Here is an 18,240-nt window from a genome sequence, read left to right on the forward strand (position 1 = left end):
AACTTTTTCAGTCTGTGATTTTTAAATGAAGAGGGTTTTTAATAATATATGTAAGTAGACATAACGGCGTTTTTAACTTTTGTAAAAGAAATTAAATATTTAATAAACATCAATTTAGAAGGAAGTTACCTTATGTTTTAAAATGACCAGGAATTGTTATAAAAAATAAAATTTTATATTTTTACAATTTAAGAAACTCGGTTTAATTCTATTTAAGTAATTAAAATAAATCGCTGTCTAAATCTATTAAAGACTAATGCATATCACCAAATCCATTTAAAGTATTAAAAAATTGGAATGATGGAAACGATATTCCAATTATGAATACTACAGAGACATTTATAGGCTGATATGAAAGACTTGGATAGTATTAGTTTTCAGCTGAACAAAAACTCTAATTTTTGTTCACTAATCATTATATTAACCGTCTTAAAGATTAGATCCTATTAGTCTTTATCTTTGGGGTGCCATGGAATAATTAAGAATTTTTTTTACACTTTTTTGTTTAAATATTGATTTAATAATCAACATGAAAAATATTTGTATTCTAAAAAATCGACTCTATAACTATTAATTTTAGTATTATAAATTATTTGTATTATTGACATTTAAATAAACATAAAAATGCATTATATTCTTAATAATTTAAAGCTGAAATTAAAACAAATGAAAAAAACTTTCATTTATTTATTTAATTGAAAATTTATGTAGAACATAAAATTTTACACATTACAAGTGAATTCACATTTGAAGCAGACAGACATGACATCACAAATACCAACTTACTTCAATATATAAACATACATTCATATTATGTAATATAGATGCATACATCGTCTAAGTATCGTATTTAAAAAGTAACAACATTTATAAGTACAACATTTTGGTATTTATGTGAATGTTGTACATATCCACATAGACGTATAAGCGAATAAATGTATATATGTTTGTAGGTATGTACTTTGTTAAAGTATTTGTGTTGTGTTCATGTTTGTATGTAAGTAATTTGTAAATCAATGATCAAGCAATTAGTTGCACCATTACCCAAAACAACAAGAACAATATACTTACTACATATACACAAAAAACATGTAAGTATAAATGTAAAATACAAGACAACACTGGCCAGGAACATAAAATTTCAGATGCATCCAAATTATACAGACACTCATTCACTATCTTACTCATACACATTTCGGCATCATCGTCATCATCATGCATGTGCAATGGACAGAGTGCAAGAGTGTTGGAATGTCTGTACATAAATTGGTCAAATATATCTCTCATTCTTCTCATAAAATGTTTAAGGATTTCATTAGACGACTACAGACATTGTAAAATCAGCAACAACATCATCATCAAATACTTTAGTCTTTCTAAATTGTGTGTAATTAAAAAATTGGGAATAAGAAAACATGTTTTTGCAAGTAAGTTGAAAAGTTCAGAGTTAGAGTATGTAAAATTTAAAAATACCCTATAATGGAATAATTGACATGGCAAAATTTCGTTATAAGAATTACACAAATCGTGAAATTGCAGAACGAATAAGACAATAGTGTGCTTACTACTTCTATCGAACTTCTATGGAAACGATTTTTTTCATTTCTACATGAGTGTAATCTAAAAAGGTTTCTTTAATTAAATGCAGATCTATTACAAGGTTATGAGTTTTATATTCATTTCAGTTCAATTAAATAATAATTAGAAAGTCAAGCCATTGTGTAGCTGTGGATCTTGGACAAATTTGGTTGGTAAAATTGAAAATTCGGCTAAAGAGGCAAATAAAACCCGAAACAAACATAAAATAATCTGGCTGCAACTAGAATTATTTAATTGAGAAATGGTGGTGAATAACAAATCCGATATATGTGGAGTCGCCCGGAAATCATTTATTAAACTCGTTATTTTGGCTTCTGCGGTAGACATCGCAATAGCTTATTCCATTAGTCTAATTTGCCAAAATTTTACCCTTTATAGAGGTTGCCCGATCCTCAGATGTACTTATAATCATTTCGATCAGCGAAGTTAAATTATTATTCTAATGTAACAGAAACCTGACACTTTAGTAAAGTAGGATACTCTCACTCAGACTTACTAATATTTTGGAAGTTTTATATGATCCTCTCGCAGGTTTTAGTGTTACTCTCCCATTATTCAAAGTGTGTTTGATTGTCTTGCTCATGTTTTAAAAAGAGCATCCGTTGCTCTCATTGTCGTTCACCTGCTAGTGATGTGATAATTATTTAATTCAGAGCTTCAATGAAAGCGTAAAAATATAATGGCTATCCAGTCTAATAAAGTCTTAGAATATGTCTTATCAGCTGAAATATGTCCATCGATATGTGTTGTTCACGTTCTTCTGTCAGAAACTAATATTGTGATTAGAATAAACATAAAGTAAATGTTTATTGCACTTCAAATCTAGTATTTCGAGTTCACTAATATACCATATATAAACTTTCAACTCTTTCAAAAACAAAAAAAAAATTAATAAAATGTTATCCTATAAAACAACTGATAATCTGACATTTGTAATTTTTACCTTAATAACTACATATATTGTACTTAATATTTGTCACCCTGTAAATATGTTCATTTATTTAAATGCGTCATGTATTCCCTTTTATTATAAGTAAAACTATTTCCGTTTCCTTTATCTTAAAACCTTACAGAAATTGTTACGGAAACAGGTTACATTCTTATGGTAACTATTTATCTGTCCGTATGTCTGAAAGTATGTTTCAACATACTTTTATTCCCATTGTAGGTGAATGGGTATTTCCACATACACATTTATGCTTGTGTATATGGTTTCATAAAGACAACTTTAGTTTAGTACCAACAGATTTTTTGGAAAAGGATTTTATGTACAAAAACTCTTGTACAAAAGCGTTTATGTGGCTTTTCCAACAATTTATGCAAAATAGTTTAAACTTTAAAAGTTAAACAAAAAAAAGTAGCATATGAACTCGTACAAACAATTATAAAGAAGAATACATGCAAATATAGTTTGAAAACAATAGAAGGCATCCGTAGCCTAAGAAAAAAAAAACATTTAATCTAAAAAAGGAAATAGTATAGAAACAATCTTTAGAAAAAGTGAAATATCTAAACAAAAAATATATTCAACAAAAATGTATGTGCTGACATACAAACACACATTTATGAATAAAATATTTAAATTCTAAATAAAAATAAAATATCCTAGACCAAAGTGTAAGTATATTTGTTCTGTATAGCTTGGCTTTTTGCACAAGAAATGCTACTAAGATTTTTTTAAGATTAAATAGTATTTCAAGTATCCCTTCTCTATGTACTCACATTTGCTAAACAACGAAGAATGAAATAAAACTAAACGAAGTAATTAACATGTTAAGTAGCCAAAGTTAAGGATTATGCTTAAGAAAAGTAATTACTAACCACTAGCAGCAGTGTTTTATGAATGAAATGCGCGGGAAGTTGAAAACTCATTAAATTTAAAACACCAACGCTAACAAGCCACCATCAGCAAGTACTAAGCAGCTCATGGGGCGAATTTACAAATATTGCAAAAATGTTGTAACACTCCTCAAAAGAACTCTTCAACAAAAGTAATATTAGGAAAAAGAAAGCGAAATATTTAGATAGTACTTTAAAACTCTAACTAAATGCAGGTTAAGCTAATAATTTTAAATATAAATTACATTAAAAAATACGAAATGCTGGTAATTTCTCTTTATTTTAAGGAAATATGTGGTATATACATTGATTATAATCGCATCGAAGAAAAGCAACAATTTAAAAATTTACTTTTGTACTACTTATTGGTGATTATAATAGAATATGAGTAAAACTATAGCATCGTATGTCCGTCCGTTTGTTTTCAAGACTCGAAGTATCTTTAAGATTCAACACCAAAGCATACATGCTTTCGTTAAAGTTCCTACTTAAAATTGGCAATATCGATCAAAGTTATAATGTAACAACAACATGAATATTACTGCTTAAAACAACAATAACATTTTTATATCCTACAACACTATTGTGGAGAGCGTGTTATGCGTTTGTGCTGATATTTGTCTGCCCGTCTGTGTGTCCATGTATAGATTGTACCCACGCTTCAGGTTGCAATTTTCAAGATAGTTTGTTGACATTACTCTTCTTTTGACCAAAGAACAAACGCTATTGAAAATAGTTGAAATCGGTCCATTATTTCGCCTAGACCCTACACAACCGAAAAGGGCTTTTGTTAAATATTCTAGTATGCCAACAAAAATCGGCAAAACATAGTTTTATAGAAGTTTAAATTTCATTTGACCCTATCCCCTATACAAACTCTCCTTCAGAAAACGGCGTGAAACTATACGTAAATTCCTCGACAAAAAATTATAAGGATAGGCTCATATTTACCCCTATTCCCTCTTGTAGAAAATCTCTTTTTTTGTCAACAATAAGTGAAAATATTCAAGAATTAATGTAAAAAAACACAAATTAAATGCTTTATTATTTAAAAAATAATCCACGTGTTTAACATACTGACTGGTGTAGAATATTGTTTGACAACATCGATTAAAAAGTCGGTTTAGAAGCTATACCTACAATAAGAAAAAGGTTTTTATTTTTGTAGCCAAATGTGAGTAAAACGAAATCCATTTAATTTAGTTCTTCAAACTGAGTTGAATCGATCATTAAAAATAAATCTTCAAACAGAGTTGAATCGATTATTAAAAATAAATCTTCTAGGAAGAAATATGATATTAAATATTGAATATTTCATTTTATTTTCAGTCTTTTTGAACTTTTCACAGTTAAAATATAATTAAAACCTTTATTTCTAAAGCATTAAGTAGGCCGCTTAAAATATTTTTTGGTTTCGTTTTAATAAATTTAAAAATAAGCAAAAAATATATTAATTAACAAAACCATTTTTTTAATTAAAATAAGAGTAAAAAAACAAAATGTATGTGTACGTTATTTTTCAGTCAAAAGTAACAGTAATAGGTTTTTGTCTAAGATAAGCTTTTTACAATTTTAAATGGTGTTAATGTATAAGAATGAAAAGAGTGTCTGTACTGAATTTTATAATTTTGGTAAAAAAAAAATATTTTAAAATCTTTTACAAAAACACAATCAATTACATACATATTAAGGAAATATTCAAAGTAAATTGTAATGGAATGATTTTGCTGCGTTTAATAACTTTCCCAAAAAAAACGTACCATTTTATCCATGAAAATTTCTGCAAAATAAAAACTATAAATATGTATTTTCTAAATTTTAAATAAAAGACTATAGAGTAAAAAATAAGTAAAAAATTACATAAACCAAAATCATATTAGATAAAAATATGGAAAGATTAACCGCCACATTTTATAAAACGAAACTATAAAAAATTTGTATGAAGAATACTTGAAAATTTTTAAATATGTAAATTTTTTTCTATAAATTTACTTTTTTGAAAGTTTGCTGTTTCTTTTTATATAATAAAACCCTAAGGGCGGGTTTTTGAATTGGCTATCAAATGCCAATTAATAAAAAGATCAGAAAATGTCACTGTTTGTTATCAAAACAATGCATGTTTAAAAAAAAAAGTACAAAAAACCCCCCTCTATAAATTTTCATTTAATGAGGACCGTGTGTTATGTGTCTGCCGGTCCACACTAGGAAACTTTTTTTGGGAAACTTTTAATTTTGCGTGAGAGAGAAAGAATATTATTTATCTCTATCGCGGTACGGAGTTTCCTGTTCTTGTTTTGTTATTCTTCTCATTCGTACAACAACAAATCAATGCAATTTACACGTAGTTTCTGAAACAAAAGTTTCTATGTGTGGACATTAAGGAAACTTCAAAAGAGAATTAAGAAAAAGTTTCTCAACAAAAGTTTCCTAGTGTGGACCAGGTTTGTTCAGATTCTCAACAAAAGAAATCCAAAAGTTGCCATTAAAAGAATTAGAAAATACCAAAAAGTACAGATTATTGTAAGTGGGAATACGGAAAACTAAATTTAATACATTTGCAACGAAAAAAAAAAACTTAGTTTTTTAAGGTACATACATTTGTATGAAATTTATTTTTCGGCACCGATTAAGGAATATGAGGATACGAGAGGAGGCATCTAAAAAATTTGGTAAAAGAAAAACAGGCAATATTTTGAAAGTTTTATTTGTCATGTTTAACACAAAGAGACCCTTATTCCAAACAATATTTTATTGAAACGAAAATTTTATTGAATATTTTTATTATTTATTGAATTACTTACCACTTAATTTTAATAATATTTGTTTATTAATATTTTTTATTTTATTTTATTAATTTTTTAATTTTCTTTTTAATTTATTAATTTACTTTTTCACTTTCATATATTCTTTCTTGCTTCACATTTCTTTTTACAAAACTCACTTATTCCCCATCCCCACCATTCATCATTTTCACTGCAATTAACGAACGGCCGCACAAAAGATAATTCACAAAAGGGACGCTAACAAATTGCAAATTTCTTAATAATTTCCGACACTTTTTTCACATATTTATCGTTAACTTTTTTAAAATATTTTTATAGAAAAATAATCGTTATTAGTTATATTTCACATTCATGCAAAAATATTTAGAATTTTATTACTTTTACCACAACAAATATTTAATTTTCTTAGAGCATTATAAAAAACAACCGCGACACTTTAAAAATTCAATTAAACTAAAAACAACTGCCCACACAGCCATACAAACACATGTATGCAAATATGCAGAGAGCAGAGATCACACATAGTCGTTATTGTTTTTATTGCAATTAGAGTTTAACTAAAATGTCAACAAGCGGAGCAAAAACATAAATAAAGTGGTGAAATTGTGAGAGGTGACAATTTTAAAGTATTTTTAAAAGTGTATTTTTAAAAGTGAATTTTAACTTTGTACATTAATAAAATTAAAATTAATTAAAAAAAATACTCGATCAAGTCACACTCAAGAAGGAAACCACCCTTTATATTTTCATTCGCATGTTGTAGCAAATTTTTGGAAAGTTATGTATGGATATCAGTATATCATCTCTCTATCATTGTTTTTGATGGAGATGTTGAGATATCAGTGATTTTAACACAAATGGTGACTTTTCCAATAACAAATTCCTTATTATTTAACAAATAAGTGAATGAGTTGTCTAGTTTTTACATTAATTTTTATGGATTCTCTTTACAGCTCCCTAATATGGAACAATTGCTGGTTTTTTTATTATCAAACTGTCAAATGGCGAACTACCCTACTACCCACACCATTGATTAGTAGAGTAATGTGATAAAAATGTGGATTACTTTTAATATTAAAGCATTCGACTTGTTTTTGTCTTAGGCTAAATCATTGGGAAACTCTGTAATAACTTATAAAAAACTAAATTTTGCTGATTTTTGTAAATATATTAGAACATTTAACATATTTATAAGCTAAAGAACCATATTCGTGGGTAAGGTTGTATAGGGGCGAAGTCAAATAATGGACCGATTTCAACCATTTCAATAATCATCGTCATTAAACCAAGAGAAAAGAATGTAACCAACAATTTTCATCAAATTATCTTGAAAATTGCGCACAAAATTTACGTGGACACACAGACAGACAAACAGAAGAAAACGGTATCATGCATAATAACCTCTCCACTATAGTGCTGTAGGGTATAGAATTATTACAAAATAAAAAATTTCAAATATAACTGCTTTTGTGTTTTATTTTACTTGGCAGTTCTTTTGATTTTTTTTTTAAAGGAAGCGCCCTCTACAAATTTTTAGCTCAAAGGTTAATGTCTTTACTAAATTATTATTGAAAATGTTAAAAATATTTAACCCTTAATTTGTCTTAAGAAAATATAGAAGAAAACTTTTTAATTCGGTCAACAAAACATTACTTTTTTATTAGTTAAATGTTAATTTTAAATAATTTTTTTTGTTAAAAACCACTAATTTCAGTTGTTTTTTTTTAATTTATTTTGAGGTCTTTTCTTTACTAAAAATAACTTAACAAATTGTGAAATAATTAAAGGTCTTTAAAAGACTTAAGCTTGCAAGTTAAAAATGAAATAAACTTCAAACAATAACAGTTCTAAAGTTTTTAGAATTTCAAATTTAAAAATATTTAATGCAAATATTTGTTTTTCAAAAACAATTAATTTCATGGTAATTTTTTAAATTTTTAAAAGAAAAACAAACGATTAAAAGTTAAATGTCAAATGAAATGTTTAAAACATTTGGAAAATCTCCATGATTGTAAAAAAATTAATAAAATACACCAATGTTAGTGAAAAAAGAAAACACTCTAACGTAAGCAGCAAATAATAGGGTAAAGTAAACTTTTTTTGGGGGGAGTTTTCAGATATTTTAATTTAATTACAATTTACAATAGTTTTATTAAAACATAACACAATTGCAGCAAAATGATGAGGTTTATTTTTTGACATGTTTTCTTAGCTTTTGTTAGTTTTATTTAAATGTATGAGTGTGACAGGAAGAACTGGGAATCTAGATTTTTGTTAAAGAACTAGTAGCAGACACACACAGTAAAGTTGGAAAAGAAATACAAAAGTTTACATTAAACCTAAACAAATGCAATTTTACAATAAAAAAATTGTATATATGAAAAAAATAATAATTATAAAATAATTATAACTGGCGGTGTTGATGGCTTCTTAAAAGAGTTTATTTGTGTGGGAATTTTGCACAAATATAAACGGACATTAATTTTACAATATTTAAAATGCTTCGATTTTATTTCTTATTATAATAAAAGAAATTCAATCAATGCTTTTTTAATATCCTAAAATAATTCCATTTATTTAACAAAAACAGGAACGCTTTCCTTATTAAATTTATTTTTAGCTAGAAATCAGTGTTAAATTTGTTTTCGGAAAGCTTAAGGTGTTTGGGTCTTTTTGTTTATACAGTTTTTTGCTATTACCAATTTTTGTTTTACACTGTGTTTTTATTTGGTTTTAGGTTTCTTTTGTTGTTAATAATTTTAAACCAATAATCCCTATTTTATTAATTATTGAAATCAATTTTTAGTTTTGTTTGTTTCTTTTCAGTGTTTGTTTTCTTTGTTATTTCTTTCAGTACTTAAGGTTAACCAATAATAAGACCACAACCTAATCTAAATTGATTTTTGGTATGATTTAAACGTCCACTTAAAGCAAATGAAAATGGCAATGGCTGCAAACGTTTCTCTAATACACCGCATACATTCCAGTTAGAGTCGAAGGAGCCTAAAAAGATTAAAGAAAAATTATGAAATAAGTTTTAAACGTGGTTTTTATTAATAGCAATATTCAATATGAAATAATTGTTGGCACTTGTGTAATTTATATCAGCGCGGATCCACGAGGGGGAGGGGGAGGGGAAGGGTAATTAATAAGAAAAACAAAATTTCAGCCCCCCAAATTTCGGGCAGGATCCGCGGCTACTTTATATTTATCATTTTTATGAAAAAAACAGAAGTACAATCATTTAGATTTAGAAAACTAACAATAATGCATTATTTTGTTAATAAATTAAATTATTGATAATTTTTTCGTCATAAACATTTGTTTGTAACTTGATGTAATATATAATTTTGACACTAAAACTAAACTAAAACTAGACAAGAATTAAACTAGAACAGACTTAGAACTGAACTAGTACTGAACTAGAACTAAACAAGAACTGAACTAGAACAGAACTAGAACTGAACCAGAACTGAACTAGAACTGAACTAGAACTGAACTAGAACTAAACTAGAACTGAACTAGAACTGAACTAGAACTGAACTAGAACTGAACTAGAACTGAACTAGAACTGAACTAGAACTGAACTAGAACTGAACTAGAACTGAACTAGAACTGAACTAGAACTGAACTAGAACTGAACTAGAAATGAACTAGAACTGAACTAGATCTGAACTAGAACTGAACTAGAACTGAACAAGAACTGAACAAAAACTGAGCAAGAACTAGAACTGAACTAGAATTGAACTGGAATTAAATCAATATTTACCTATTGACGACATTTTTGAAATACAAAATTATACCAATTCAAATTTTTAATGTTTTTATGTCATAAAATTACTGTAGGGTTTCGATCTCTACGTTGTATTCTACGATCACATTTTACAAACCTTAATTAAAGAGAAATTTTCAAAAATTTCACAAAGGTTTTATTTTAAAAAATACGAAACGCATAAAGTAATGGGTCCCCTCCTTTATATGCCTTTTATCACTTCAATCTACAGAATTATATCACTTACCTCTAAACACAACATCAGCTTTGGGCAAGTCCACCTGATAACCTAAAGTAGCAACGGATTCTTGCATTCTTAGACTAGTTTCAACTTCCACACCAATTTGTAATTGTTCGCTGGCCTTTTGGTAATAGCAAATGTGTACACCGCTGGGACCCAAGGTTCCGGACCATGTTGAATCGCCATTGGTATAACGACCGACAGCAGAAAGAACAGCAATTTGACCACCAGGAACATTGGGACCATATTGATAGGCGAGTTCAGCACCCAAGGCAATACTCTTGGTAACCGATTGCAAATAATGACCAACAAAAACACCGGAATTATTGAAAATATTGGGATTGCCCACGGTCAATGAAGCGGTAAAATCATCACCACGATAATCTGTAGTCAATTGGGCGGCGGTAATTTTTGATTCTTGAATCTATAACAAATAGAAATTATCTAATAGTAAGCAAAATAATAATATACAAAATTAACCCACCTGCGAGGCAAATTTACAACGAATACGTGGTGAGAATTGATGAATAACATTGGCGTTCAAGTTACCCGAGGGATCGATATCACCCAACAATACGGGGAAGGCCTCAGAGGGACTGAATTGTTTGGTGCCTACATAAGTGGCTCCGAAACGGTAACCGCTGGGTTGTGTGCTGCACAAGTTAAGAGTGTGCGAAACTTGGAAGTGATTGCTGAGACCTTTGTTCAACATGACTTTGGCACCCTCAAAGGTCATGGCCTGTATATCTGCAATTATCATTGAAATATTAATTTCATTTTACAAAATCTATTCAATTTCATTCATTTTTTCACAATTTTCCATTCACATGCTTGTAGGTTATGTCATCAGCAGCGAAGCCAATAACCCTCAACCAGCTCTGCTCAATCATGTTTTTGTTTTCATTTTATCAACCATCGAACACACACTAACGCATCATACATACCTTTACATTTTTTATGCAATTCCTCAACAGTTCCGGGATTATCTAATTTTGTTTCTTTCACAACTTTTTCTACGGCCTGACCACCGCTGTATGCGCCAGGAGCTGCTGGTTCTGGCATTCCCAATTTGTCCAAAGAAGCGACGGCGCTGCTCGGCGTCGACGAAGATGCTGCCATAACATTACCCATTCTGCTTGTTTTTAATTTTTTTCTTTATTCCCGATTGATAACTACTTTGCTGTTCGAAATTTATTTACACTCGCGCTGACACACAAACACCGCACTGAATTTTTACTCAATTCCTTTTTGAACTCTAATCGTTTTCCGATTTTAGGGAATTTTTGTGTAATTTTCTAACAGAATTTGCACGTTTTGTATGTTTTAACAATTCCCGTCGCACCGATAAAAATTGGGAAACAATTTTTCTAACATTCATATAAAAATTTTCTACGAAAAGAGCAAAAACTCCAAATGACAATTGTGAGGTGAATATACACAACAATTTGTTCTCATGACACGTGCGTGGTGAAATGAATTGTAATAATAGCAAATTAAACCGCTGTCATGTGAATCGACTTTAAAAGAACACTTAACCAAATAATATTTAAAGAAAAAAATAATAAAATATTGCAAATCGTTGGAAAATTTTTCGGAAAGTTTGCTATAAATTTAAAAAATAAATGCAAATAAACTGATAATTCTTAATTTTTTATAAGACAAATATTTAACGAACGTTAAAAAAACAAACGACAAACGAACAAACGACTTTTTTGATACTATTTGATGTGCAAAAGTCTTATTTGATACTTTCAGGGCTACAATCTTAATATCCGATTATCGTTTAACTGGTAGTAAATCTGTCTGATAAAATAATTTTTTTACCCACCATCAAAAAAAAAAAGAGTTTGTAACACATCGAAATATTGGTCATAGACCCATAAAAGTATATTAATTTCGGGTTCTTATTAAATTCTAACACGATCTAGCCATGTCCGTCCGTCTGTCTGTTGACAGTTGAAATTTATCAGCACGAGTATAGCGATGAAATTCGACATAAAGAAGTTTCATATTAGCCAAAATTAAATGTTTTTAGGATCGGTCCATAATTGACCTACCCCCCATATAAATTCCCTTCAGCAAATGACTTTAACACTCATTATAAGTAAGTTTCTTACGAATCAAAACTTGTCTACTAATTTTTTTTTTTAGGATCGGTCCATAAAAAAAATTTAAACCAAAATTTTATCAAAAATGGAAAATTTTAACAAAAATATATAATGTTTTATGTATTATACATTACATAAGTATATAAAAGAGTATCGTTATTGACTGAATCATCGTTACACAGCTTAAACGGCTAATCCTAGAATCATGACATTTTGACAGTAGATGTATTTTTGGATATCATATATAATATTAATGATACATGAAAAATTTAAATTGCATCTACTTCTACTTTTAAAAAGAGCAGATGGATATTTGGTACTTCTTCGAAATTCGTACTTTTATAACTGTTCGTACTTTTTTAAGATTCAGTCTTTTTTGGGTGTAAAATGGCGAAAACTGAATTCTTATTATTTTTTAGCACATTAAGAAAACTTTTTCGATTTATTGACTTATTCTTATTAAATATGTATATCTATTGTACGGATTTAACTCTGTAATATTCATTTAAATTTTTTTTTCATTTAAACTTTGTGTAAGTAAATAAACTATTATAAGCTATTTTTATATTATTTTGAAATTCGGGTAATAAAACAACTATAGGATAAAATTCGGATAAATTGTTTGGTGCTTTTTGAAAGCACAATTTGCACAATGAATGCAGAATGAAACGCATGAGTTATATCTGTGATAATTAATTTAAACACGGAATATTTTGTTAACTTAATTTTCGAAAACATGTTTTCTTAGGCGAAATAGGGAAAATGGTAAAAATATTAGAACTTTCTACAAATGTATAATTTATTTCACGATTTCATCATTCCAATTGTATTTTTCACATGATACTTTTTTTAAATAGAAACTTGAAACTAAACATACACAGTGCTTGATGAATAATATTCAATATGGGAGACATTTTGGTACTTTTTTATTTGCATTTTGATTGGGTAGCGAAGTACCCAGGGTACGTTAGTTGTATATAAAAAAACTCTAATTTTATATAAAAAGAGTTAATCAAAAATGTTATATATTTATTATAAAAAATCTATGGTATAAATTTAGGAAATTTTCTATGAAAAACAAAAAATTTATAAAAAAAATTAAAATTTTCTATAAATTAATTGATGAAAATAATTTTCCTACAAATAAAACTTTATGAAATTGACAATTTTATTTTGTAAAATAGTTTTCACTAAAAAAGGAATTTACAAAATATTCTTCTAACTCCAACTAAAAATGTTCTCTATAAGATAATTTAATAAAATGTCTATCTTTAAAAATAAAATTAATCAAAAATGCAATAAAAATAAATAAAACAAATTCCAAAAAAAAAACTGTTTAAAATAAAAATGTTTATAAATGTTTATATATTACAAATAATTTAAAATTTTTTCTCCACTGATTTAATATTGAATTTAGTATAAAAAATGTTTAATTAAACTTACCTTTTTCCACATAATCATCTTATTTGCATCAATATACATATAAAGATTTCACATTAACTGATTTTATATTTTACATTTTATTTATTTATTTCATTAACACAAAAATAATTTTTATTATATTTATAAATATAAAGGCCTTATTGTGGCAATGCCATCTTTAATTTATTTTTTTAATTTTTACATGTATTTTATTACTTTAACTTTAGATATTTTATATATTTTTATTTACACTTAACTTCCTTTTTTCCATGTCTTTAATTTTCTTATATTTATATAAACAGACCATATTGTGGCAATACCATCTTTATTTCATAAATTGAATTTCCGCTCTTTATTAAGCTTTTACTAACCATTTTTCACACATTTAAAACACACACTTTCGCACTTCTCATTTCCCATTAAAAAGCTTTTTATTTGTGGCTACGCCCTCTTTATTTAAATTTTCACTACATCTTCTGCACTACTCAACATTTACCTAAAGCTTACAACACACACACATTCACTTTATAAGCCCACACAATACGAACACAAACTAACGAATGGCTTAACAAAAGAAAAACAGCGACCGGCGTTGCAATTGCGATTCATTTCTATCGAACTTTAAACACTTTTTTCACAAAATTCTTGTATGTTATTGCAAGTTTTTTATTAAAATAATAACAAACAAACGTTTCTTTATGTTTTTATGCAAAAATTTTCACTATTTACCAACTTTTAATTAAACAATTTAAAGATTTCACGGAGCTCAAACACTTGTCAACCGAACCATACAAAATTTCTGCGTAAACTGAAAATTGCAAAAGAAGAGAGAGCAAAGGAGTATAAGAAATTATATGAGTATGCGAGTTTATAATAAAGAGAAGTTTATTTTGGATAGTGTTGGCGCAGTTGACTTAACTTGCAGTAATGTTTAATACTTAATGAGGTAATATGTAAAACAGTTGATGTATGGATGTTGGGGTGGTAGCTTAATGATGTTTAATTTATAATGATCATTGCACTGTGGTTAAGAAACGTTTATTTTTGCTAATAATTTAGTATTTTTTTAAACTATTGGATATATTGCAATAAAATTTCACTTGTTTGAAGTTGAGGTGTTTTCGGGTTGATTGATTTATTGTAGAAGACCGTGGGCGGTATGCGGGCCAGTTTATAGCCCCTCAAAATTGATCACTTTGGGTATTAAATTTAAAAAAAAAAAAATGGCCAAAAATCCGTTTTTGATCTGAATTAACTGATTTTAATTATAATAACTACTTCTTGGGTAGATCTTCAAATGTAAGGGTTATCTAGTTTACTTTAAGAAATATATTCATTTATTCTTAAATTTTCCCGATGTATTTTTAGTTTTTTAAGTGTGGCTAATCAACGGAGGGTCATAATTTTTTGTTATAAATACCTTTTACTTTTCTGTCACAATTCGAAATATAACAAAAAATACTTTCCAAAAATTGAGACGCATTTAAAGTTGTAATATATAAATACGGACGTATTTTTTAGGATTTTCCCAAAAAGTTCTCTAAAAATGCAAATCATTTCCCAAAATAAGAGTTTTTAAACCACTGTGCATCATTGAATAATCATACCAAAATGCACTAAGTAAAGTGAATTCAAATTTTCATAAAAAGCTTTCAAATAAGAAATGCAGATGAAAAAGCATTAGAACAAAATTTTAGAATTTCATTTTGACGACAACCAAAAAATGTTGCGTTGCTGAAATGCTCTCCTCTTACTTATTACATCATAATATACACCTCCTGGTGTATATTAATACATTATTTCAAGGTGTATAAATTATAACGTATTTTTAAGATAAGGTTTTCAAGAACAAAAAAAGCATCAATGAGTAACCTCTTATTAATTCTCATCACCCATGTTATGTTCAATAATAAAGAAAATACAAAAAGTACTATTTGATGAGCAAAAAGTACCAAACATTTTCCTCTTATAGATTAATTATTCAATCAGAGCCAATATAACTCATACGATTCAAATCTGCATTCATTTGTTCCGGAAAAATTGTGCTTTAAAAAAGTACCAAACAATTTGCCCAATAGCTCAAAATTTGGCTCTATGAGTTTGAATAAAATTAAATTTCTCGTTATAACTCTTTTTAGCACTTTTTTTACCCAAAGAAATAGTACTAAAAATACAGTCATTTCCCTTTTACACTCAAAAGGACCGAATTTTAAAAAATTACGAATCAAGCGTCTCATAATTTTAAAAAATGTACCAAAAATTTTTAAAAAAATTATTATGTTTATTAGTTAAAAAGTTATAAAGTCAGTAAAAAGTATTAAAATCACCTTTGTTATACATTTTCACCGCTTAAAGGTACGAATTTTGAAAAAGTACCAGACACCCATCTGCTACTTTTATACCCTACACCACTATAGGACCAATATTTTGTAACACCCAAAAATATTGGTCCTAGACCCACCTTAAAGTACACCAATCGGCTCAGAATCACAAAAATTAGTTTTATAGAACAATAAATGACAATACTAATTTTTATAGAGATCGGGCCTCATTTGACCCCAGCCCCCATACAAACTCCCCTTCAGAAAATGACTTGAAGGTCAAAATTAACTTATAATTACTAATAAAACGATCAAAATCTACATACATGACTTTGAAGTAGACGTAAATTCGTTTACACAAAATTTATAAGGAAAGGCCCATATTTACCCCTTCTCCCCTATGAACCCTCTTGTAGAAAATCTCTTTTTTGTCAACAATAAGTAAAAAATTTGACAATAAAACAAATTAAATGCTTTATGTAAAAAAATCCATAATTTTAACATACTGACTGGGGTATCATATGGTCGGCAATGTCCGACTATAAATTCGTACTTGTTAAAAGTAGAAGTAGATGTATTAAAATTTTTATTCTATCATTATTATTATGTAAGATAATATTAAACCCATTTTCCCCTTTTAACCCGTAAATATACAAATATAGCAAAATTACTTCTTAGTGGACCTATATATCCAAAAATACATCTACTGCCTAAATTTCATGATTCTAGGATAAGCCGTTTGGGCTGTGCGATGATGAATGAGTAATTCAGTAACGCTATTATATAGATTAACTCTCTTATTCACAAACAAAATTTCCATACAAAATCAATTTTATAAATCGTTTATAAAATAAATAGTATCAAAATAAGGGGGTAAGTCTTAAAGTACTCAACGTGCACAAATTTGACGTTTTGATTGAAATCGCTCTTATATAAACACATACATTAAACACGAGCTGTCAGTTGCAATTTGCCAAAACGTATTGTATGTGTTTGGATCTTTTAGTTTAATGCAAGTTAAATCAACTAACTGCACATACACCTTGCGGAATAAACTTCTCTTTATTATAAACTCTTATACTCTCAATTTTGTTTATACTCCTTTACTCCTTTTCTTTTGCAATTTTTAGTTTAGTTTAGAAATTTTATACGGTTCGGTTAACAGGTGTTTGAGCTCCGTGAAATTTTAAAATAGTTTAATTAAAAATTGGTAAAAAGTGATAATTTTTGCATAAAAACATAAAGAAACATTTGTTTGTTATAATTTAAATAAAGAAATTGCAATAAAATACCAGGATTTTGCGAAAAAACTTGTTTAAAGTTCGATAAAAATGAATTGTAATTGAAGCGTCGGTCGCTGTTTTTCTTTTGTTAGGCCGTTCGTTAGTTTGTGGCTTCGTATTGTGTGGGGTTATAGAGTGAATGTGTGTGTTATATGTTGTTGCTATAAAGCTTAAGGCAAATGTTTAGAAGTGCAAAAGAAATGTAAATGAAGATGGCGCTAGTGGCCACAAAGCAAAAGCTTTTAAATCGAAGGTATTCGAGTTTTTGTTTTAAATATATGAAGTTAAAGAAAGTTTAATAAATGCGGAAGTTCTGATAATAAAATAAAGATGGCATAGCCACAACATGGCCTGTTATTATATGTAAATAAGAAAAAAGTAGAAAATAAAGTTTTAAAATTAATGAAATATTTTTGTTTAAATTTAAATAAATATAAAAAAGTAAAGTGTAAAAATATATATAAAATAAAGATGGCATTGCCACACTATGGCCTCTTAATGTAAATTTAAATTGTGTTTTAAAGTCAATAAAAGAAGTGTTTTTATTTAAAAATCTCATGTAAATAAAAATAAATAAATAGAATGTATGTGTTTTATAATTGTATTCCATACAATTTTTTTGTGCAACTAAAAGGGAAACAAACATTTTTAAAAAGGTAAGTAAAATTAAATATATGTATTTCGATAAATTTTTGATTATCTTTTAATAAAATCAAAGGATTTAACAAATTAAACCAGATGTATATATAAGATATAGATATTATAGGTAAAAGATTATCGTATAAATTGAAATTTATTTTTTATATTAATATTTATTATATTTATATTAAGTGTACATATTTTTCACCACGAGATCTTAAAACTGTGAAATA

The 18,240-nt window shown here is 27.7% G+C and overlaps 2 protein-coding genes across 3 annotated transcripts in view; both read right to left on the reverse strand.

Moving 5' to 3' along the window:
- The window catches only part of LOC111674888 (carbonic anhydrase-related protein 10), a 176,154-nt gene extending 169,493 nt beyond the window's left edge, over positions 1 to 6,661 (reverse strand). For both annotated transcript variants that reach the window (XM_046945768.1, XM_046945767.1), the window contains exon 1: positions 6,240 to 6,661. The gene's annotated coding sequence lies outside the window, so the exon portion shown is untranslated. The remainder of the gene's footprint in view (positions 1 to 6,239) is intronic.
- Positions 6,662 to 8,316: 1,655 nt separating this feature from the next.
- Positions 8,317 to 11,623, reverse strand: LOC111676932 (mitochondrial import receptor subunit TOM40 homolog 1). The gene is made up of 4 exons (XM_023437938.2): positions 11,179 to 11,623; positions 10,719 to 10,981; positions 10,241 to 10,658; positions 8,317 to 9,224 (listed from the first exon to the last, which is right to left on the reverse strand). The coding sequence occupies exons 1-4, from the start codon at positions 11,363 to 11,365 to the stop codon at positions 9,085 to 9,087; spliced, it is 1,008 nt and encodes a 335-aa protein (XP_023293706.2). The 5' UTR covers positions 11,366 to 11,623; the 3' UTR covers positions 8,317 to 9,084.
- Between the last annotated feature and the right edge of the window lie 6,617 nt (positions 11,624 to 18,240).

The sequence above is a fragment of the Lucilia cuprina genome, chromosome 3 (genome assembly GCF_022045245.1).
Source record: "Lucilia cuprina isolate Lc7/37 chromosome 3, ASM2204524v1, whole genome shotgun sequence".
Classification (NCBI taxonomy): Eukaryota; Metazoa; Arthropoda; class Insecta; order Diptera; family Calliphoridae; genus Lucilia; species Lucilia cuprina.